Consider the following 21,706-nt stretch of genomic DNA (forward strand, 5'->3'; position numbering starts at 1 on the left):
CACCGAGCCCAAAGGAACGCCGTGCCCACCCTCCACCCCTGGCCGATCCCGGGGGCCGCTCCTGGCCGCCCTCGGCCTCGCGGCGCTCCCGGGGGCCGCTCCCGCACATCCTCCGCGCTCCATCCCGGCGCCTGCGGAGGGAGGCGGTCGCTGTGGCAACGTGCGTGCGGCGCAGGGGAGGGAGGGAGGGAGGGAGGGGATGCTCGGCGCGGGGATGGCTCCCGGCGGACACGCAGCGCTGCCCGCGGCGGGCCATGGGCTCCCCTGAAGGTAGGGCCCCATCCCCCTGCCCCACACCCCCCGGGACCCCCCCGGGGATCCGGCTTTGGTGGGCACGGGGCGAGCGTGGCCGGGCTGGGCTTGGAGCGGGCGCATGAAGCGGTGTTCGCCGCGGGTCGGAGCCGGATCGGGGCGTCTCCAAACTCCTCCCGCCGTCCCCGTGGGGCAGCGAGGCGCGCTGGGCCGGCAGGCCGAGTCCCGGCGGGTGCCACGGCCGGGTCAGGCCGGCCGAGCAGCCCCCGGGGCGCAGGTGGCAGCCGCCGAGCAGCCGCTGCCATCGTCTTCATGCTTGAGAAACTGGGTTAGTGGCGGGGGGGAGGCGGCCGCGGCCTCGATTTATTCACGGGCACGGCCCCGGGGGGCGGCGGGGGCTGGCGGAGCCCCCCCCCTCCCCCCGGGAGCGACGGGGCCGGGATGCTCCGGCGGGCCGGGCTGGCCCCGGCGGTGAAGGACACGCGTGTGGGTCCCCCCGGGCGTGGATCCCCGCCAGGTGTTCACCCCTGGGCCTGTATCCCCCCACCCCCAGATGTGCACCCTGCGTGTGTTTCCGCCCAGATGTGCAGCGCGGACACACCCCAGGCTCTGCCATCCCCCTCCAGCTGTGCATCCCTGAGCGCGCAGCCCCCCTCCCCACCCAGATGTGCGCCCAGAGGGGGCCCAGCAGCCCTTTTCCCGAGGCGGGGTGCGGGGGAAACTGAGGCAGCGAGGAGCAGGAGCAGCGAGGAGGAGCCCCGGAAAGGAGCTGCTGTCACCAGGCAGCGCTCCCACACAGCGCCGGGAATAGACTCCGGATCCCGGCGCTGCGGCACCAACGCAGCCCCGCCGCCCCCGGCGGGGTCCGGCCGCGGCTCCTCCGCTCCCGTGCCGGCTGCCGGCATGCCGGGATCGCCTTCCCGGCGGCTCCAGAGGGATGGAGGTGACCGCAGCCTCCCTGTCCTGCCCTGCCCAGCCCAGCCCTTCCCCAGGACCGCGACCCCCCAGGGCTCGTGGGGTGTTTGGGGCGTGAGGGACATCAGCTCCCCCCGCCAGAGCCCAGCGCTTGATTTTGGCCGATCCCCAGCACCTCCCAGCCCTCCCCGAGTGCCCGCGGGTGGAAATTCCCGCAGGATTTCCCCTCCCAGGGCAGCCAGGGGTGGGTGCAGCACCCCCAAAACCCAGCCTGGGGCTCGGCTTGGGCGGGCGGTGCCGTGCCCGGCTGTCCCCACGCTGCCGCAGCCCCGTGAGATGCTCAGCATCCGCTCCCGAGAGGGGCTGGGGGTGCCCAAAATCCCCCCGGGGGGAGCGCGATCAGCCGCGCCCCATGCCCAGCGGGCTCTGGGGGTGCGGGCCGAGCCTGGCAGCGAGGCAGGGCCGCGTTATTCCCGTTTTCCTCCCTCTTTGTGCCGGGGAAAGCGGGAGGAGCGGCAGCCAATACTGCTTCGTCATGATGCCGGCTAATTCTCCTCTTGTTGGGAAAGGGACTGAGCCAGCAGCCAGCGAGCCGGGGACGGGCGAGCGGCACCCACGCTGCCACCACCGCCACCACCGCCACCACCCCCCCGGGACAGCCACGCACTCCTCCACCCTCCCTCCCTCCCTCCCTCCCTCCCAGCTCCAGGCAGCCTCCCCCGCCCGGCCGGCCGCGGTTATCGGGGCTGGCGGGGGCAGATAGGCCGGCCGGCCCCGCTCGCCCGCCCGTTCCCCGCTGTCGCGGCTCTCTCGGATGCGCCGCAGCCGCGGCAGCCCAGGCGGGAGCCGGTGTGAGCGCAGGGCGGCCCCCCGCAGCCCCCCGCGGGCCGGGCCATGCGGGGTCCCCGGCGTTAGGTGAGTGAGCGGCCCGGCAGGGACGGGGACGCGCTTGGGGACACGGGTGGGGACACGGACAGGCCGCCGGGGGGTGCGGAGGGGGCCGGTTGGTGGCGGCCGCTCTCGGTTTTGCCGTCGCTTTTTCGGTGTCGCCGCTGCTCGGGGTGGGGGGAGCTGGGCGGGGGGGGTGGGGGTGGGGGAAGCTCGGGGGTGTCCCGTGTTTTGTCACCTGCCTTGTCCCCACACGCGGCGCTGCTGTCGTTGCTGGGGGGCCGCGGGGATGGGAAGGGCGGGGGGAACGAGGGGTGACCCCTCCCCGAATCTCCCCCCAGCGACACCAGAGTGCTCCCCGGGCCACCGCTGTCCCCTTTCCCTGGGGACACCGCCGTGGGCACCACGGACCCCGAGGGAGGAGGCCGGGACAGCCCAGCCCTTCACCTGAGGGCTGAATTTGTGGGCTCTCAGCGCCCTTATGGGGGGGCACCCCAAAATCCCACCCCTCCCTGAAGGATTTGATGCTCCCTGGCCGTGCTGGTCACGCTTTTGACACGGGATTTTGGAGCTCCCCAGCCCCCCTGGCAGAGCCCGGAGGGGCCCAGTTCCCATCTCCCCACCGCCGTGGAGCATCGGGGGGCGGATTTAGGGGGAGAATTTGGGGGGCCAAGCGCGTCCCCCCCATCTCCCGGGGGCTGTGGGTGCACAGGGTGAATGGCCAGGCTGGGCTGATTCCCGCCTCTCTCAGGCAAACCTGGGCCACCACCTGTCCCCAAACCTGTCCCCAAACCTGCCCCCCCGGGTGTCCTGTGGGGTGCGACCCTCGCTGTGGTGACGCCCTGTCCGGTATTGGGGTGCCCAGGCCCCCCACCCCGGGGAACCCAATGCTGGCCGTGCCATGGGGCTGATGCCAGGCCTGGCAGAACCGGGGGGTTGTTTCGGGGGGACTCGGGGACACCCCCAAAGCCCCACGGGGAGCCCCGGAGGGCGCGGCCTCCTCACACATCCCCAGCGGGTCCCTCCGCGTGCGGGATGAGCAGGCTAATCCCGCTTTAATCCCAGATTACCAGCCACGTGAGGCGCGGCCCGGAGCGGGCTGTGGGGTGGCCATCGGGGCAGGGGGGCCGGGCAAGGACCCCCCCCCCCATCCCACCCCCGGGAATTTTGGGGTTCGGGCCCCGTCTCCCCAGCTCTCTCTCCAAACCCGCGGGGCTCGGAGTCTCCTGGCAGGGCTGGGGGACAGCTGCGCTGGCCCAGATTCCGCGGATGGGAGGAACCGAGGAGGTGGAAATTCCTCCTTCATCTCCATCCGCTCCGGGCTGGGGTGGGCGGGTTGTTGTCACTCCCCTCCCCATCCACCTTCCAGCCAGGGGAAACTGAGGCACGGAGCATCCCCAGGACGCACCGTCCGTCCCTGCCATGGAAAAACGCCCGGGGCTGGCAGCTGGTGGCATTTAAGGCCACCGAGGTCCCCGGGCAGCACTCAGCGGCACGGAAGCGATGGGCTGTCAATAGCCACGGGGGTCGCTCCCGCTGGCCCCGGCGGGGCCGGGAACGGGAGAAACAGGACAAAAGAGGAACCGGACACCGGCCAGCCGCGGGTCGGGGACCCACGTGGTCCCCGTGGCCCGTCGCTGTCGCGATCAAGTTGCCGGTGAGGCCCCGGTGCCTCGGTTTCCCCGGTGAGCGGGGAGGATGCTCCGGGCCTCGCCTGCCGCTGTTTGTTTGGAGGCTGTGCTGGGAGGAGGAGGAGGAGGCCGGGGCTGGGCTGGGCTGAGCTGGAAGCAGCGGACACCGTTCCCAGGGCCGGCGGGAACCGTCTGTTCGGGGAACTTGTGACCCCGGGTGTCCCCCCCGCCTTCCACCGCTGGCTGCGAGCCGCCGCAGCCGCGGCACAATCCGGGCGCTGCGGCCCCCACGGTGGCACCCGCAGGAGAGGGAGGGTGAGGAGGAGGGCGGTGGGAGGAAGGCCGGGGGTCCCAGGTGGGGAGGAAGGTGGAGGGGAGGGGGAGGTTCTCACGGCCTGGCCCCGAGCCGGGCGCTGATGGCTTTGGCGGCTGCGAAAAGTCAAATCCGGATTTCCTCGGGGCGGGGAGGAGGGAACCGGCCTCTTCCCGCGGCCCCACAGCCCTGGCTCCCCCGGCACGGGGGGGGGACAGACCGGCACCCCTCCATCCCGGTGAGCCCCGCGGGGACGTGTCCTGTCCTGTCCGTCCATCCATCCATCCATCCATCCATCCATCCATCCATCCATCCTCCATCTCCCTCCCTCTTCCCACGCTCTTTTCCTTCCCCGCTCCGGCCTCGACATCGCCTTGAGCGGGGTCCGCGCTGTGTCCCCCCCGTCCTGTCCCCTCTCCCCATCGCCCCCCAGGCCAGGAAAAATCCCAAACACGCCGGGCCGCCCTTATCGCGGGCCACGCGCGGGACCTGGCAGCGGATCCGCGGGGAGATTGGAGGTTGCCATGGGGAACGCGGCTGCCATCGGGGCGGTGGCTCCCTGCCTGCTCCTGATAAGCTGTCCCCGCGTCCCCAGAGCGCGCGGGGGGGGACGAGGGACCGTGACCGAGGTGCTTGTGCGGCCCTGGCACCCCCGGCCGGGTTTTGTGGCGTCTCTCCGCAGCCCCGGCTTCGGGTTTGTTTTCCTTCCACCCGGCCCCGCACCCACCCTGTGCTCCCGCTCTCCGCCATCGCATCCATCTGCTCGCTGTCACCGCGTCCCCGCCGGTGTCCCCAGCGCCACCGGAGCGCCACCGGAGGCGGGGGGCAAGGCTGGCTCCGGCTCTGGAAAGTGTGAGCTCACGGCCGTGGCCGCCCGGGACAATGCCACCCTTGTGCCTTGTCCCGTCCCACCGGGCCCGGCTCCCCTGGGAGGGCGGGGAGGTGCCGGGGGTGGCCTTGAACGGCGGGCCGGTGCTCGGAACCCCAAATCTGGGGGTTCTTTGTGCCGGCGGGGGGGTCTCAGCAGCTGCCGGCAGAGCCCCGAGGATCGTCCCGGCTTTCTCAGCTCTGCTCCTGCTCCATCCCCGCATCCCCCGGGAACGGGCTGTGTGCCCGCGGGGCTGGGGGACAGCAGGGTCGCTGTCCCCAGAGGCGGTGCCACCCGCCGTGCCCAGCTCCCCGCGCTGCTGTCACTGTCGCTGTCGCTGTCACCGCCCCGCTGGCATTTCCCAACTCCCTCCCGGCCGAAAGGAGAAGTTCGGAGCAGAATGGGGAATTTTCCCCTTTGTGCGCCGCATTGTGGGTGTAGAGCGCAGCCGGCGCCGGGGGCTGCGCGGGGCCGAGCCCGTCCCGCTGCCGCTGGAGCCTTCTCGAGGCCGCGGGACAAAAGGGCGACACTGCCGCTGCCCCGTCAGCAGCCACCGGGCACAGGGGACACGGGGCGGGCACAGGGGACACCGGGCAGGAGCAGGGGACACCCGGCGGGCACAGGGGACACCCGGCAGGTACAGGGGACACCCGGCGGGCACAGGGGACACCCAGCAGGAGCAGGGGACCGCGGGGATAGCCTGGGGACAAGGGGTGGCTTCCTCACCATCACCTCTGTCCTGTCCTCGCAGAGGGAACACCCGAGCCCCCCCAGCGCGGTGTCGGCGCCCAGAGGGATGTGCAGCCACAGAGGCGGCGGTGAGTGCGGTGTCCCCACGCCTTGTCCCCTGCCCGGGGGGTGCAGGGCTCAGCTCCGTGCCAGGGGGGCGATGGGACCCCCAGCCCGGGGGGGGCTCTGTGCCCTGGCAGGGGGCGGTGGGAGGTGGGACCCCCGACCCCAGTGTGCCCACCCCGGCCGTGCCCAAACCCCGCTGTCCCCACAGGACCCTGTGACTGACACAACCCCGCCAGCCCACGGCTGAATGGAAAGACTGCAGAAGGTAAAGGGGGGGGGGCTGGGGAAGGGTGCTGGGGGTCCAGGGAGAGTGCTGAGGGTGCGGGGAGGGTGCTGGGGGTCCAGAACAGGGTGCTGGGGGTCTAGGAAGGGTGTTGGGGGTCCAGAACAAGGTGCTGGGGGTACTGAATGAAGTGCTGGGGGTCCAGGGAGGGTGCTGGCATGGAGAACAGGGTGCTCAGCGTCCAGAGAATGGTGCTGGAGGTCCAGGAAAAGTTCTGGGAATAGAGAACAGGATGCTGGGGGTCCAGGAAAGGGTGCTGGGGGTCCAGACAGGGTCCTGAAGGTCCAAGGAGGGTGGTGGGAGTGCAGGAAGGGTGTTGGGGGTCCTGGCAGGGTGTGGGAGAATGTGGACCCCCGCACGCAGGGGGGGCACAGGGGCAAGGCCAAGGGCTGGGGCAGTCATGGGCTGCTGTTAGCAGGGCCTTGCCTTCCTCCTCCTCCTCCTCCTCCTCCTCCTCCTCCTCCTCCTCCTCCTCCTCCTCCTCCCCCTCCTCCTCCTCCTCCTCCTCCTCCTCCTCCTCCTCCTCCTCCTCCTCCAGCCCAGCCTGGCAGCACCATCTAGCGGCGGCGTGTCCTGGCCCAGCCGCTGTCCCCTCCGGCTGTTCCCTCCGGCTGTCCCCTCCCCGCTGTCCCCTCCCCGCTGTCCCCTCCCGGCTGTCCCCTCCGCCCAGCGCCCACCAGGAATCCCCATCCCGAGGAATCCTGGATCCATCGGGGTGTCCACGCCCTGCCCGCCCCCCCGAGCCCCTTCCCGGGCTAAAATCTCCCTTTTTTTTCTTCCCCCATCCAGCAGCCACTGACCTCCCCTGGGAGCGTCTGTTCTTCCCGCGGATCCAGCGTTCCTGGATCTCCCTCGAGCATCGTGGTAATTCCCATTCCCACCGCATCCCTAAACCCACGGGGCCGGGATGTGCCCCCTCCTAAACCCTCTCCACGCCTCCCCACTCCCCAAAAAATCCCCCTCTGCGCCCCAAACGAAGGCGTTTCCCCCTTCCTTCCAGGCCAAAATGGACAACGAGGTCCTGGGGTACAAGGACCTGGCCGCCATCCCCAAGGACAAAGCGATCCTGGACATCGAACGCCCCGACCTGATGATCTACGAGCCCCATTTCACCTACTCGCTCATGGAGCACGTGGAGCTGCCCCGGAGCCGGGAGGTGAGGAGGCATTCCCTGGGGTTTTTGGGAGGAAAATCCCACCTGGATAAAAAAGGTCACAGAGATGGGACTGCTGGGATACAATTCCAGCCTGAAAACCACCCAAAATTCATCAAAATTCATCATGATTCTTAACGGATCGTGAAGGTTATTAAAATTGTTAAAAAGCAGTTTTATAAGATATTAAAATGAGTTGAATGAATTCATTTTGCAAAGACATTAAAAGGGATTAAATCCTTGCCTTCTGCAGCGCTCCCTGTCTCCCAAATCCATGTCTCCTCCTCCATCTCCGGAGGTGAGTACGGGCCCCGCTGGGGCTGTGGGAGGAGGGGCGGTGGTGGTGAATTGGGGAGGGGTCTGCCTGATCCCCAATTCCCTGTTTTCCCCAGGTGATCCGGGAGTGGCTGGAGAGCCGGCCCCCCAGCAGCACCCCGCTGCCCCCCTCGCGCCAGGGCACCGCCCCGACCCGCAGCAGCGTCCAGCACTTCCACCGACCCGGTAACGGCCCCGGCGCCCCGAAACGGGACCCCCAGCGCTGCCCCACACAGCCAGGGGGGCCTGGACACTCTGCCCCATGCCATGAGCTCCTTTTCCCAACCTCAGGAGCTCCCATTGGCAATGCCATGAGCTCCCATTCCCATTCCCAACCCTATCATCTCCCATTCCCATGAACTCCCATTCCCAATCCCATCACGTCCCATTCCCATGAGCTCGCACTCCCAGCCCCATGAGCTCCCACACCCAATCCCATCAGGTCCTATTCCCAGCCCCACAAGCTCCCATTTCCATGAGCTCTCTCTACCATTCCCAATCCCATTCCCACGAGCTCCCATTCCCATTCCCATTCCCATTCCCATTCCCATTCCCATGAGCTCCCACTCCCATTCCCATTCCCATGAGCTCCCATTCCCATTCCCATTCCCATGAGCTCCCACTCCCATTCCCATTCCCATGAGCTCCCACTCCCATTCCCATTCCCATTCCCATGAGCTCCCACTCCCATTCCCATTCCCATGAGCTCCCACTCCCACTCCCATTCCCATTCCCATGAGCTCCCATTCCCAACCTGATTCCCATGATCTCCCACTCCCATTCCCATTCCCATGAGCTCCCACTCCCATTCCCATTCCCATGAGCTCCCACTCCCATTCCCATTCCCATGAGCTCCCACTCCCATTCCCAACCCCAAACCCATTTTCCCCCCCAGAGACCGACACGACAGAGCTCAACATTTACAAGAAGCCGCCGATCTACCGGCAGAAAGGTGAGTGTGGGGCGGGCTCCATCCCGCGGGACTGGGGCATCCCGGGACGCTCCCTCACCCTCCCGGTGCCCCCCCAGACCACCACTCCAGTGCCCACCACGGGAAGCACCTCATAGAGGACTTGATCATCGAATCCTCCAAATTCCCGGCGGCGCAGCCCCCGGATCCCAACCAGCCCGCCAAGATCGAGACCGACTACTGGCCCTGCCCGCCGTCCCTGGCCGTCGTGGGTAGGTGGGGACGGTTGGGTTTTCCCTCCTGGAGACGCCAGGGAGGGCTGGGGACAACTGGAGCATCCCAAATTTCCCCGCAGAGACGGAGTGGAGGAGGCGGATGGCGTCCAAGAGAGGCGAGGAGGAGGACGAGGATCTGACGGAGGAGATGAAGAACCTGCGGGAGCTCCAGCGGCAGGAGCTGAGCAAGGTCAGGGGCGGGCTGGCAGCTCGTCAGGGGGCTGCGGACGGGCTGGCACCGACCCCAACCCGTGTCCCCTCGTCCTCAGGTCACCTCCAACCTGGGGAAGCTGATCCTCAAGGAGGAGATGGAGAAGTCTCTCCCGATCCGGAGGAAAACTCGCTCGCTGCCGGACCGGACGCCTTTCCACACGTGTGAGTGGGGTTGTTCTCCCTGAATCCCGGCCCTTTCCCTCCTCAGCTCTGGTGCCTGGACCCCCCTGTGCCCCCCAAATCCTGCCTGCACCTCCTAAATCCCACCTGAACATCCCAATCCTGCCTGCACCTCCTAAATCCCACCTGAACATCCCAATCCTGCCTGCACCTCCTAAATCCCACCTGAACATCCCAATCCTGCCTGAACCTCCTAAATCCCACCTGAACATCCCAATCCTGCCTGAACCTCCTAAATCCCACCTGAACATCCCAATCCTGCCTGAACCTCCTAAATCCCACCTGAACGTCCCAATCCTGCCTGCACCTCCTAAATCCCACCTGAACATCCCAATCCTGCCTGCACCTCCTAAATCCCACCTGAACGTCCCAAATCGCACCTGAACCGCCTAAATCCCATCTGTACCTCCCAAATCCTGCCTTCACTTCCCAAATCCCACCTGAACCTCCTAAATTCCATCTGAACCTCCCAGCTCCCACCTGCACCTCCCAAACCTGCCTGAACCTCCCAAATCCCGCCTGCACCTCCCAAATCCTGTCTGTTCTCATTCCTGCACTTCCCAAATCCGGCCTGAACCTCCTACACCCCTGCATACACCCCTGCCTGTCCCTAAATGTCCCTAAATGTCCCCGACGGTGTCTGCCTCTCTCGCAGCCCTCCACACGAGCTCCAAGAGCTCCTCCCTCCCCGCCTCCGGCCGGAGCACCCTCACCCGGGTAGGTGGCCGCCAGCTGTCCCCCCCCACACTGCCGGGGTCACCCGCACACCCCGCCCGGGGGTCTGGGGTGACCCCTCTGAGCCCGTCCCTGTCCCCCCGCAGCTGCAGTCAGCGGAGTTCGGCTCGGCGGGGAGCGAGAAGGGCAGCCCTGGTGAGGGGCAGGGCGTGGGATGGGGGAGATCCCGGGGAGTGGGGGGGTCCCGGGGGGGTGGGGGGGTCCCGGGGAGTGGGGGGATGTCCTGGGGATGTGGGATTGCCTTGGGTAATGTGGGGGTGTCCTGGAAAATGTGGAGGTGTCCCTGGGATGTGAGGGTGTCCTGGGGGTGTGGGGGTTGTCCCAGGGGATGTCTCCAGGAATGTGGAGGTGTCCTGGAAAGTGCGGGGGTGTCCTGGGAGATTGTGGGGGTGTCCTGGGGATGCTGGAATGTCCTGCAGGGACGTGGGAGTGTTTTGGGGATGTGGGGGTGTCCCTGGGAATGTGGAGGGTGTCCTGGAGGGATGCTGGAATGTCCCGGAGAGATGTGGGGACGCCCTGGAGGTGTGGGGGTGTCCCCAGGGGCTGGGAGGGGTGGCACAAGCAGGACTGTGGGGGGCACCGCGGGGCCCCCCCAGGCTGAGCCCCCTCCTCTCCTCGGCCAGCCCTGCAGGTAAGAGCTCACCTGGCTGCGGACACCGAGACCACCAAGCGGGTGACGTACGGGGCAGGGGGACCCTGCTGGGACGGTCCCGGGGGGGGGGAGGGAGGGAGGGGGTGGCACCCCCGTGCTGGAGCCCCTCACCTCTGCTCGGGGGGTTTTGGGGGGGCCGGGCTGAACCTCTTTGCCCCCCCAGAACGGCCAGCGCGGGCGCATGGACAGAGGGAACTCCCTGCCCAGCATGCTGGAGCAGAAGGTGAGCGGGGCCTGGGGGGGCTCGGGGGGGCTCCGATGGGGCCGGGGGGGGCTCCCCGAGGGTCTCACACCCCCTTTTTTGGCAGATCTACCCCTATGAGATGCTGATGGTGACGAACCGAGGCCGGGTGAAGCTGCCGCCCGGCGTGGACAGGACCAGGCTGGAGGTGGGGGCCGTGTTGGGGGGCTCCGGGGGAGGTCCCACCACCCTCTGTCCCTTCCTTTTTTGGGGTTCTCAGAGTTTTCTGTGCTCGAAATGATTTTACTGGAGTTCACTTGGGGTTTTGTGTCCGCAGAAACGCGAGCAAAATATATTTTTTTTGCTATTAATAATATAACATATTAATATATTTATATTAGTATAATATATTGATAATTTTTTAATAGAAAAAGTGTGTTCTGATGGAAAAATGCTGATAGAAAAAGTGTATTTTGATGGAAAAAATGCAGAACCCCGGTGAAAAATGGAAAATGATGAGTATAAAAATGAGATACAACAGCTAGGGATGTTTTAAATAACGAACATAATTAATGGGTTAAAATAATTTTATTAAAACAATAATTTTCTTTGATAGTATTTTATTTCTATTTTATTAAATTAGAAATTTAAAGTCCAGGTGACTCGTAAAAAAATCTTTAAATAACCTAAAAAAGCCTAAGGTTTTTTTGGTGTAAAAACCCCAAAACTTTTGGTGTAAAACCCCCAAATTTTTTGGTGTAAAAACCCTCAATTTTTTGGTGTAAAAAACCCTCAATTTTTTTGGTGTAAAAAGCCCAACATTTTTGGTGTAAAATCCCGAAATTTTTGGTGCCCCTGCAGCGACACCTGTCCCCGGAGGACTTCGTGAAGGTGTTCGAGATGTCCCCGGAGGAGTTCGGCAAGCTGGCCCTGTGGAAGCGCAACGAGCTGAAGAAGAAAGCCTTCCTCTTCTGAGCGCAGCCCAGTCCGTGTCGCGCCGTGTCACCGCTTTAGGGCTCCCAGCCGGTTTTTATTGGGGTCCCCCACCCCCCTTTTCCCAGATGTGCCCCCCGCTCCCCTCCCGGCCTCACTCCTCCCGCAGGGAATGGGGCTGGGGGGGCTGGAACCTGCCTGGGGCAGCCCCCGCCCCACAGCGGGCACGGTTCAGCGGGGAGGGGAGGTTTGGGGAGGGGTCTTTGGGATTTGTGCCCCCCCCTTTCCCTCGCCCCCCCGGGAATGTGCCTGGCTCTGCTTTTTGTCATGCCGGCTCCTCTGGGGTGTGGGGAGGGTCCCCTCCTCTCTGGGGGGTCTGCTGTCCCCAGCCCCCCCACCCCGGGGTGCTCCCCCCCAAGGTTCCCCCTCCCCCGTCCCCCAGCCTGGGGGTCGACACTGCCAGACCGATGTTCACCCGGCGAAGCCAGGCCCAAATCCCATTTTATCCCCCCGCCCCCAGCCCCCCAAATTTGTGTCCCCACCCCCTCCCCAACCTCAGCCCCGGCCCCCCCTGTGCCGGCTGCTGCAGCCAGGACCCCGAGGACACTGCCAACCCCCCCCGGGGCTGGGCAGAGGGGCAGGGGGAGCCCCCTGGGGCTGGGCAGGGGGCGGCAGAGGTGGGGCGGGGGGTCCCTGTGCACGGAGGTGGGGGGGGGGGGATGCTCCGGGGGCCTTCGGGGGTGATGGTTTGGGGGGCACAGGAGGGCACTGAGCTGGGATGTTGATCTGGGGCGGTGGGTTGGAGCGGGGCACGGCTCGACGGGCGCTCACCGGGCGCTGGGGACTGTCCCTGTCCCCTCCCGGCCGCGCGGACGGGGCTCGGCGCCGGGCAGCACCTTCCCTTCCCACCCCTTCCCCTTCCCCGGGCACACGTTTTGGGCAGGACCCCTCTCTCTCCCCGCACACACCCCCCCGACCCCTCCACGCTCCCCCCGGTTTTTTTTTTTTTGTTTGTTTCCAGCCACTTTCCAGCCGCTAGACCTTTGTTGGGATGTAAAGAATGTAATTTATCGGGAATTCACTGGCCCATAACTTGCCTTTCACTGCTACAAACGACATATCTATAAATATATCTATAAATATGGGTTGTTTTCGGACTGGACTGCAGTGATTCACTTTCTCTGGTTTTTCGGGGGTTTTTTTTGGGTTTTTTGTTTTTGTTTTTTTTTTTTTTTTTTGTTAGAGTTTATTTTATTTGCTGGTGTCGGAGAATCCGCGTGAGAGTGATTTTTTGCTTACAATTAAAGGTGAAATGGCTTTATCCAGCCCGGCTCCGCAGCTTTGCTTCCGCCGCCCCCCTCTCCTCCGAAAACACCTCCCCGCGGACCCCGAGCGCGGGTCCCTGCAGATGGCGGTGCTGCTCCGAGGAGGATGCGGAGCCTTCCCCGCCTTCCTCCCGCCCCGGCCGGGCTGTGCTGGGGGCCCGCAGGGCGTGTGCGAGCCGAGCCGAGCCGGGCCGGGCCGGGACAGCGCTGCCCCGATCCCGGCCCCATCCCATCCCGATCCCATCCCGATCCCGATCCTGATCCTGATCCCAATCCCGGTCCCGATCCCATCCTGAACCCGATCCCAGTCCCGGTCTCGGTCCCGATCCCAATCCTATCCCGATTCCAATCCCATCCCGATCCCGGTTCCGGTCCCATCGCGATCTCATCCCAGTCCCGGTCCCGATCCCAGTCCCGGTCCCGATCCCAATCCCACCCCGACCCCTATCCCTATCCCGATCCCGATCTCGATCCCGATCCCGGCGCGATGTGAGCGCTCCCGCACCATGTCCCGGCAGCGAGGTACGGGGGCTCCGAAGGGATGCGAGGCTGGGGAGGGGGGAGGGGGGTCACAAACTTTAAAAAAGGGGGGGAAACGAGGGTTCGGCGTGTGGGGGAGGCTGCGTGGGGGTGCGGCTGGGTGTGGGGTGCCCGTGGGGTGCCCGCGGAAGGGAAAAGGGGGTTCGGGAAGAGAGGAGAGGGTGAAAAAGGGGCGGTGGGATGTGCGGGGGGCTGCAGGGTGGGAGCTGGAGGGGAAGGGATGAACGTGAGGGGACAAGGAGGGGACGGGGTGTCCCCCCACACACATTGGGGTGCTATGGCAGGGCTGGGGGGGGGGTTCAGCGCCTCTTCCAGCGGGGAATTTGGGGGTGCAACAGCCCTGGGGGGAGCGTCCCCACCCTGCAGCCGTGGCCCGGAGCCTCCGCACATGACGAGTCACGCTGCGGCCGCGAGCAGCTCCCCGCAGCCTCCTCTGAGTCATCCCGCGCTGGGCCAGAGCCACCCCCGGGGTCCCCCGGGTCACCTCCGCACCCCCCGCGCCCCTCGGGCACCTCCCGGCACCGAGACAACCCCGCGGGGCCGCCGGGCCAGAGGCGGCGGCCCCGAACCTCAGCCCGCGCTGGGCATCACCCGGGCACGGAGCGTTCCCATGGCACCCCTGGGGCCGCCCCGTCCTTCCTCCTCCTCCTCCTCCTCCTCCGCCGGGGATGAGGGCGCGGATGGCACGGGGATGATGAGGGTGAGGATGCCACCCGTCCCGCGGGAGCGGGGAGCTTTGCTAGGAGACGCTCTGTGTGTGTGTGTGTTTTGGGGGGCGTTTTCCTCCCGCCCTTGGAGACCGAGGCAGATGTTTTCCATCGCCGGCCACGGCAGCGGGCAGCGGGCCAGCGCTCAGGGCAGCCCCGGCCCGACTCACGGCGGCTGCGGGCACAGCTGGGCACAGCTGGGCACGGCCGGGCACGGGTCGCTGCCCCACCGAGGGCACGGCGGCCGGGGGGAGCGCCGGGGGTGGGGGGCCGCAGGCAGCCAGGGCAAAAGGGTGAGCGGCCGGAGATGTCATTGCCGAGGAATTCGGCCTGGGCGGAGGAGAGGAGAAAGGGAGGGAGGGGAAGAGCCAGGGGCGCTGGCCCTGGGGGGACAGTCCCCGTGTGCCCCACACCGCCCGCGGGTCCCTTCAGCCAGCCCCGGCCCCCGCCCCCTCCTCGCTTTTTCCCGCAGGGAGCTGTTCCCCCCCGTTCCCTTCCCCGGTTTCCAGGGAAATCCAGATGTTTGGGCCCGGCTCCGGCGTTGCTCAGCCGGGCCGCGCTGCCAGATGTTTCCCGTCCCCCCGGGCAGGGTGTGTGCTCCCCGACCGGGGACACCGCCGAGGGGACGGGGGTCCCCCCGTGCCAGCACCCCCGGGGGCGGGGGGCGTCACCCCCGCTCCTGTAACACACCTGGACTGGGGGGCTCCTTCCCCTCGCCTCACCCAGGCGGTGCCGGCTTCTCTTTGGGGTGCACTGCATCCCTGTTAACCCGGAGAAATTTGGGATTCAGGGCTGTGGGATGTCGGGGTCACCTGGGGCGTTGCAGGAGGAGCATCCCTGCTGGTGGTGGCTTCACCGGGGACTGTCCCTTCCAGCCGGGAAGTGACAGGGGGACTCCAGGAGGGATCAGGGCGGTCTGGGGGACACAGCCAGACCCGCGCCAGGGGCTGCCGGGTCCCCGTAGCGGGTCTGGAATGTTCGATCCCAGCTGGGAGCAGCCAGCAGAGCCCGGAGCGGGGCCGCGCAAACCAATTCCAGATGCGCGGCAGGAAAGAGCCCGGAGGGGAGCCGGGCATGTCCCCGGGGCACCGAGGGACATCTGCCCGCTCCTGTGGTGGCAGCTGGGGGTGGCCGGGGCGAGGGGGCCCTGAGGGAGCGGGGACAGGGGACAGATCGAGGGTGTTCCTGGTCCTGCTCTGCAACACCTGCCCGGACCCCGAACTGCCCGAGGGACCCCAAACTGCCCGAGGGACCCCAAACTGCCCGAGGGACCCTCTGCCCGTGCCCGGAGCCTCTCGGGGGCGTCTCTCGGCGTTGGGGCAGGGCTGTCCCGGCTGTCGCGCTGTCCCCGCTCGGGTCACAAAGCAGCTCCTTGTCCCTCCTCTGTCCTCGTCCCTCCTCTCTGACCTTCCCGGGTGGCAGCTGAGCCCCGACCCCTGTCCCTGCCCTCGGAGGGGGCGGTGGGTCAATGCCCAGCGTTTCAGCCTTCATCAGCTGCTCCAGGCTGCCAGGGCTCCTCATCTTCCTCCTCCTCCTCGTCTTCCTCCTCCTCATCCTCCCCCTGCACGCGGAGGAGGGGCACCAGCGCAGTCCCCCGGCCACCGGGAACAAACCGGCTCTGTGAGCGCACACAGAGGGGCCTTCATCCCCGCAGGGCGCCCTCCTCATCCTTCCCCGGGCCCCCCGGGCCTGTCAACGGCCGGATTGTGCCCGGCCGGGGCAGGTGTCAGAGCAGGGCAAGGCCATGTCCCCATGGTATTGGGGACACCCCCATGGTATTGGGGACACCCCCATGGCATCGGGGACACCCCTCCATGGCATTGGGGACCCCCCCATGGCACTGGGGACACCCCCATGGCATCGGGGACACCCCTCCATGGCATTGGGGACACCCCATGGCATCGGGGGCACCCCCACGGTATCGGGGACATCCCCATGGTATCGGGGACGTCCCATGGCATTGGGGACACTCCCATGGTATTGGGGACACCCCCACGGTATCGGGGATACCCTATGGCATTGGGTACACTCTATGGCATTGGGGACCCTCCCTGGTGTCAGGGACACCCCCATGGCCTCGGGGACCCCCAGCCCAGTGCGGGGCTCAGGGATGGAGCCCCCCCGCCCACCCCGTCCCCCGGAGGGCGCGGTAGCACGTCGCTGTCCCCCGCAGACCTGGACAAGCTGCTGTCGGACCTGCGCTCCTTCCTGCTCATCCTGGACCGCGAAAGCCTCAGCGCCGCCGCCCGCGCCAAGAAAAAATCCGTGTCCGACCTGCTGTGGCGGCTGCAGGGCCCGCCGTGTGAGTGCGGCTCTGGGGGCGGGGGGAAGCCCCCGGCCGGTGCCCGGTGGGGCCGCGGGGCCGGCCCGGGGAGCGGGGCCGTGACCCGGCGCTCCCCCCGCAGCAGAGGATGCAGAGTACATGATCATGCGCTGCCTCTCGCCCAGCCCGGGGACCCCGCACGGCCGCACCGGCGCGGGTGAGTCCGGCCCTCCCACCCAGCCCCCCAATCTCCTCCTCCACGCGTGGTTTTGGGGGGGTCCCCGACCCCTCGGCACCCCGGCGCGGCGCTGCCCGTCCCGCTTTTCCCCGTAGGAGCCAGCACGGAGGATGTGGCGGGGGGCAGAGGCCGCGAGTGGAGCCCGGGCAGCGCCCCGAGCCTGCAGCGAGGGGTGAGAGGGGGCAGCGCGGGGTCGGGGGGCTCGGACAGCGGCCCGGGGGGTGCCAGAGGGGCCCGGGCATGCCGGGGGGGGAGCACCAACCTGGCTCCAACCAGACCGGGAGGGTTTTTGGTGCTCCCCCGGCAGTGATCTGGGGACCCTGCGAGGTTTCCCACCTTTTACCCCCCCCAGGACAAACCTCCCGGAGTCCCCCCGTCCCCCGCAGCCGATGACTCGTACGAGGACGCGGACCCGCCGGCTCACGGCGGAACCGGTGAGGTCTCCCCGCGCCCCCTGGCCAACACCCCCGCGGCCTCACCCCCTCCTCCTGACCCCATCCCGCCTCCCAGGCGGCGGCGACAGCGACAGCAGCCACTACGAGTCGTATGGCGAGGAGGAAGAGGAGGAGGAGGAGGACGAGGAGGGAGTGACGGACCGCGCCCATTACCTGCGCTGGCCGGCGGGCGCCGAGGCCGAGCCCCCCGCGCCACCCGAGGCGCAGCTCTGCGGGTTCCTCTGGAGGAAGCGCTGGCTCGGGCAGTGGGCGAAGCAGCTCTTCATTGTCCGGGAGCACGTGCTGCTGGTGAGGGGCTGGGAGAGAGAGTGGAAAAAAGGGATGGAGGGTGGGAGAGGGGCTCCGTGCCCCCCCCTGAGCCCGCCGTGCCCCCCCTGAGCCCTCAGTTCCCCCCGACCCCTCAATGCCTCCTGACTCCTCAATGCCCCCTGACTCCTCAATGCCCCCCTGAGCTCTCAATGCCCCCCTGAGCTCTCAATGCCCCCCCGACCCCGCCGTGCCCCCCCTGACCCCTCAATGCCTCCCTGACCCCTCCGTGACCCCCTGACCCCGCCATGTCCCCCTCAGTGTTTCAGGTGCGCCGCTGACCTGCAGCCGGTGCTGGAGCTGGACCTGCGCGGCTGCCGTGTCACCTACAAGGACAAGCGAGGCAAGAAGATGCCCCACGCCCTGAAGGTGACAGGGACCACGGGAGAGGTGCTGGTCATCGGCTTCCAGAGCCGGCAGCAGGCTGAGGACTGGAGGAAGGTTTGGAGGTGTTGCAGCCGGGCAGGAGTGGGGTGGGCAGGGGGAAATGGGGGGCACGGCCCCGCTCTGGAGCTCCTAGAGGGGCTGGGGACCATCCAGTTCCCTTCTCGGGGTTGGAGGCTGGAGCTGGAGGCCGGGGTGCAGCGCTGGGCGTTTCCCTCGGCAGGTGATCGAGGAGGTGAGCAGCGATGCCCCGAGCGGGCTGGCGGCCCTCAGCGTTCCAGCGTCACCTTCGTCCAGGCTCAGCAGGGTGAGTTTGTCCCCCGGGGAAACGGGAACGGGCCAGGAATACACCCCAACCCCAAATCCTGGGGCGACTTGCCCTGGGAAGGGGCTGAAAACCCACAGAGATGAGACGCTGCCCATCTCAAATCTCATCCCAGCTCGGCAAGGAGGAAGAGGAGGAGGCGAACCGCTCCCGGCAGAGCCCTGCCCGCAGCCCGCGGCCCGGAGAGGATGCCAGAGGAGGTGGGGGGTGCTGGGGGCCGGGGTGAGGGGGGTCCTGCCCGCCGTGCCCGCTGACGGCGCTGCCCGCAGGGTTCCTGGCGGTGAGGCTGCGCGGGCGCTGGCAGCGCCTGTGGTGCGCGGCCCGGCACGGAGCCCTGCGCATGTTCCCGGAGCCCGGCGCTGCCCAGCGCCCCGTCTGCTCCCTGCGCCTGGACGGCTGCCAGGTGAGCCCCGGAGCGGCCGCCGGCTCCCCCCAAAACCTCCGGATCCGCATCGCCCAGCGCGGCCGGGAGCTGGCCCTGCTGCAGGTCAGTGACCGCTGGGACACAGGGACAGCCCTGTCCCTCCTGGGGGGCAACTGCTGAGCCCAGACCCTGCCCCGGGGGTACCCACTGAGCCCAGACCCTGCCCCGGGGGTACCCACTGAGCCTGGACCCTGCCCCGGGGGTACTCACTGAGCCCGGACCCTGCCCCGGGGGTACTCACTGAGCCCGGACCCTGCCCCGGGGGTACCCACTGAGCCCGGACCCTGCCCCGGGGGTACCCACTGAGCCCGGACCCTGCTCCAGGAGTAACCCCGAGCCCAGATCCTGCCCCGGGGGTACCCACTGAGCCCGGACCCTGCTCCAGGAGTAACCCCGAGCCCAGATCCTGCTCTGGGGATACCCACTGAGCCTGGACCCTGCTCCAGGAGTAACCCCGAGCCCAGATCCTGCTCTGGGGATACCCACTGAGCCTGGACCCTGCTCCAGGGGGGACCCCTGAGCCCGGCCCCTGCCCCGTGGGTATCCCCTGAGCCTGGACCCTGCTCTGGGGTATGCCCTGAGCCCAGATCCTGCCCCAGGGGCACCCCCTGAACCCGGACTCCACTCCAGGAGTACCCCCTGAGCCTGGACTCTGCCCCAGGGTACTCCCTGGGCCCAGATCCTGACCCGGGGTCACCCCCTGAACCCACACCCTGCCCCACACCAGGCCCGTTCGGACGAGGAGAGGGAAGCCTGGCTGAAGACCCTGCAGGCCAGGGGAGGAGTGGAGCCAAAGAAGGGTGATGGGCCCCCCCCGAGACCCCCCAGGCCCACCACCCGCCCAGCTGCCGGGTAAGGGCTTTGCCCCCCGCCCCGGCCCTCCCGCTCCGCTCTGGGCTGTGGGGTGTGATGGGATCCCCTCCTGCTCGCAGGGGGCTGCTGCTGCGCCGTGTCCCGACCCCCAACACCTACATGGACGATCCCTCCGGGCAGCCCCCGCCAGCTGAGACCCCCAAACATCTCTACTCCAACGCGGAGCGGCTGCAGCAGCTGGTAACCTCTGCCGGTGCTCTTTGCCCCCACTCGGGACCCTCAGGGTGGGGGGATCCGCTCCCACTGCCCCCTTTGCCCATGGGCTTCTCCCGGGCTTCCTTCGGCAGCAGCAGAACCTGGACCGGGCGGCGCAAGGACAGCGCAGGAGACCCGTGTCGGCCCTGCCCACCTGTGCCAGCAGCCACGCCCCGGGCGGTGCCCGGCCCTCGCAGGCAGGTGAGAGGGGCCGGGGGCTCCCCAAATGCCCCAGCTCCAGGTGCTGGCATGGAGGCTGCGGTGCCCACGAGAGCTGGGATTTGAGTCTTTCCCCTGCCCTTCATCTCCAGAGTTCCTTCTCTTCCCTCCCTCCTGGTTATCCTTTCTCTTCCCTTTCTCCTGACCTTTCCTCTCTTCTCTTCCTCCTGATCATTCTTTCTTCCATTTCTCCCCAGCATCCTTCCTCTGCTCTTTCTCCTGAGCATCTTTTCCCTGAATTTCCTCCCCAACTATCCTTCCTCCTGCCCTTCCTCCTGATCCCTCCTCCTCTTCCTTTCCTCCTCTTCCCTTCCACCTCTTCTCTTCCTCCTCTTCATTTCCTTCTGATTGTCCTTTCTCTTCCCTTCCTCTGCTCTTTCTCCTGAGCATCTTTTCCCTGAATTTCCTCCCCAACCATCCTTCCCCTGCCCTTCCTCCTGACCTTTCCTCCTCTTCCATTCCTCCTGATCATCCCTTCTCTTCCCTTTTCCCCAGCGTCCCTCCTCTCCTCTTCCCTTCCTCCCCACCACCCTTCCCCTGCCCTTCCTCCTCACCGTCCCCTCCTCTCCCCTTTCCCCCCAGCGCCGCCGGCAGCTCTCCGGGCCCGGCTGGCCAGCACCGCACAGCTGCCAAAGGACAGCCCCAACCTCCAGAGCCGGGATTTGTCCGGCTCCCAGCACACCCTGACGCTGCCCCAGAGGAAGGGGACGCGGGACGGGCTGGATGCGCTCATCGGTAGGAGCACCGAGGGCTCCCGGGCGGAGCAGCCGGCGGGGCCGAAGCGTGCCCGGGCTCGGCAGCGCTCCAGCTTTGTCCTTGCAGGGAAAAGAGCCTTCCCCAAGCTGGAGGAGAAGGTGGGGCAGCTGGAGAGCCGCGTGAAGGGCAGGCTGAAAGCCGGCTCCGAGATGAACCTGCTGGCCCTGGGGAAGTCACTGAAGGGTCACATCGCCGCCACCGCCAGCTCGGCTGGCTCCGAGGTGGGGGGGACACGGGAGAAGGAGTGGAGCAGAGGAAGGGGTGAGGTTTGGGGGGCAGCCCTCAGCCTTTCCTCCGCCGGTTTTCCCGCAGGGATCGTTCCTCAGGCCGCTGCTGAAGCGCACCACGTCAGCCAGGAGCGCCCTGAGGCCGCCCCCGTCCCCGCTCCTCGTGGGGAAGGGAAATGTGATGAGGAAGACAAAGGTAACTCCAGGATCTGGGGGGATGGGATGTGGTTTAGAGGATCCCACGGCACAGGGAAACGAGGGATTGACCCCCCCCTTTCATCCCCTGATTCATCCAGGAGTGGGAGATGAAATCTGCCATGTGACCACGGAGCGGGAGTCTCCCAGAGGACATCCCAAGTTCTCCCAGAGAACACGGAGCTGCACGTGGATCGTGCAGGCCCGGCCTGGATTCAGCCTGGAATTTGACTTTTATCCATCAGTATCAACGCTACAACTACGCACATCTATTTTTTTATATACAGATATATCGACACACACGTATCAGCTCTCCACCCGTGGGTTTCCAGCCTCTCCCCGCTGCATCCCCACCCCAGCTCCTTGGTTTTGGGGTACAGAATTCCCGGGTGCAGCTCCAGGAGCTGCTGGCTCTGTCCCCAGGCCAGCAGTACCCCAATCCCCCTCGCAGATTTCACGGGATGGGTCTGGATAAACCCTGCACCCAGCAGTCGTGGGGGACACAGATTTGGGAGGCCAATTGTCCATTCCCTGGAGCCAGCGGGACCCGGGCTGGGCCCTGGGCGGTTTTCCAACAGCTGTGCTAGTCAGGGCTTGGTTTTAGCTGGAGAAATGTTTTGGTTTTGTTTTTGGGTTTTTTTTAGGATTAAAAAAATATGGTAAAACTTGGGTTGTGCTGAGGGAAAGGGTGAGCTGGGAAGGGGAGAGTCCGTGTCCTTGTCCTGGTGAGGGTGGGCTCCAGCCCGGTGCAAGGAGGTTGTGGGGTCAATCCCGATCCCAGG

General features: G+C 66.9%; 2 protein-coding genes across 8 annotated transcripts; both read left to right on the forward strand.

Annotated features, from left to right (window-relative positions):
* The first annotated feature begins 197 nt into the window (after positions 1 to 197).
* On the forward strand, positions 198 to 12,817 carry DMTN (dematin actin binding protein). Of its 3 annotated transcripts, none has more exons than XM_066206164.1 (17): positions 198 to 270; positions 5,619 to 5,685; positions 5,871 to 5,927; positions 6,735 to 6,809; positions 6,946 to 7,101; positions 7,352 to 7,396; positions 7,491 to 7,599; positions 8,309 to 8,365; positions 8,443 to 8,595; positions 8,679 to 8,788; positions 8,868 to 8,973; positions 9,647 to 9,708; positions 9,813 to 9,861; positions 10,350 to 10,399; positions 10,542 to 10,601; positions 10,687 to 10,767; positions 11,421 to 12,817. In XM_066206164.1, exons 3-17 carry the CDS (start codon positions 5,910 to 5,912, stop codon positions 11,532 to 11,534), a joined length of 1,245 nt encoding a protein of 414 aa, XP_066062261.1. In that variant the 5' UTR covers positions 198 to 270; positions 5,619 to 5,685; positions 5,871 to 5,909; the 3' UTR covers positions 11,535 to 12,817. The 3 variants fall into 3 exon arrangements, with proteins under 3 accessions (XP_066062261.1, XP_066062263.1, XP_066062262.1); XM_066206166.1 differs by having other exon boundaries at positions 6,738 to 6,809; XM_066206165.1 differs by lacking the exon at positions 198 to 270 and adding an exon at positions 4,756 to 4,851.
* Positions 12,818 to 12,910: 93 nt separating this feature from the next.
* On the forward strand, positions 12,911 to 21,589 carry LOC136302677 (actin filament-associated protein 1-like 2). 5 transcript variants are annotated; one of them, XM_066206159.1, is made up of 17 exons: positions 12,911 to 13,339; positions 16,238 to 16,366; positions 16,470 to 16,544; positions 16,661 to 16,737; positions 16,918 to 16,999; positions 17,076 to 17,308; positions 17,588 to 17,767; positions 17,934 to 18,017; positions 18,151 to 18,235; positions 18,305 to 18,522; positions 19,187 to 19,311; positions 19,392 to 19,512; positions 19,620 to 19,728; positions 20,329 to 20,481; positions 20,569 to 20,723; positions 20,815 to 20,925; positions 21,026 to 21,589. In XM_066206159.1, exons 1-17 carry the CDS (start codon positions 13,324 to 13,326, stop codon positions 21,050 to 21,052), a joined length of 1,980 nt encoding a protein of 659 aa, XP_066062256.1. In that variant the 5' UTR covers positions 12,911 to 13,323; the 3' UTR covers positions 21,053 to 21,589. The 5 variants fall into 5 exon arrangements, with proteins under 5 accessions (XP_066062256.1, XP_066062257.1, XP_066062258.1 ...); XM_066206160.1 differs by having other exon boundaries at positions 19,623 to 19,728; XM_066206161.1 differs by having other exon boundaries at positions 19,626 to 19,728.
* Positions 21,590 to 21,706: the final 117 nt, after the last annotated feature.

Source organism: Chamaea fasciata, unplaced genomic scaffold (genome assembly GCF_029207755.1).
Source record: "Chamaea fasciata isolate MVZ Bird 193981 ecotype frontalis unplaced genomic scaffold, bChaFas1.0.hap1 SCAF_30, whole genome shotgun sequence".
Lineage (NCBI taxonomy): Eukaryota > Metazoa > Chordata > Aves > Passeriformes > Sylviidae > Chamaea > Chamaea fasciata.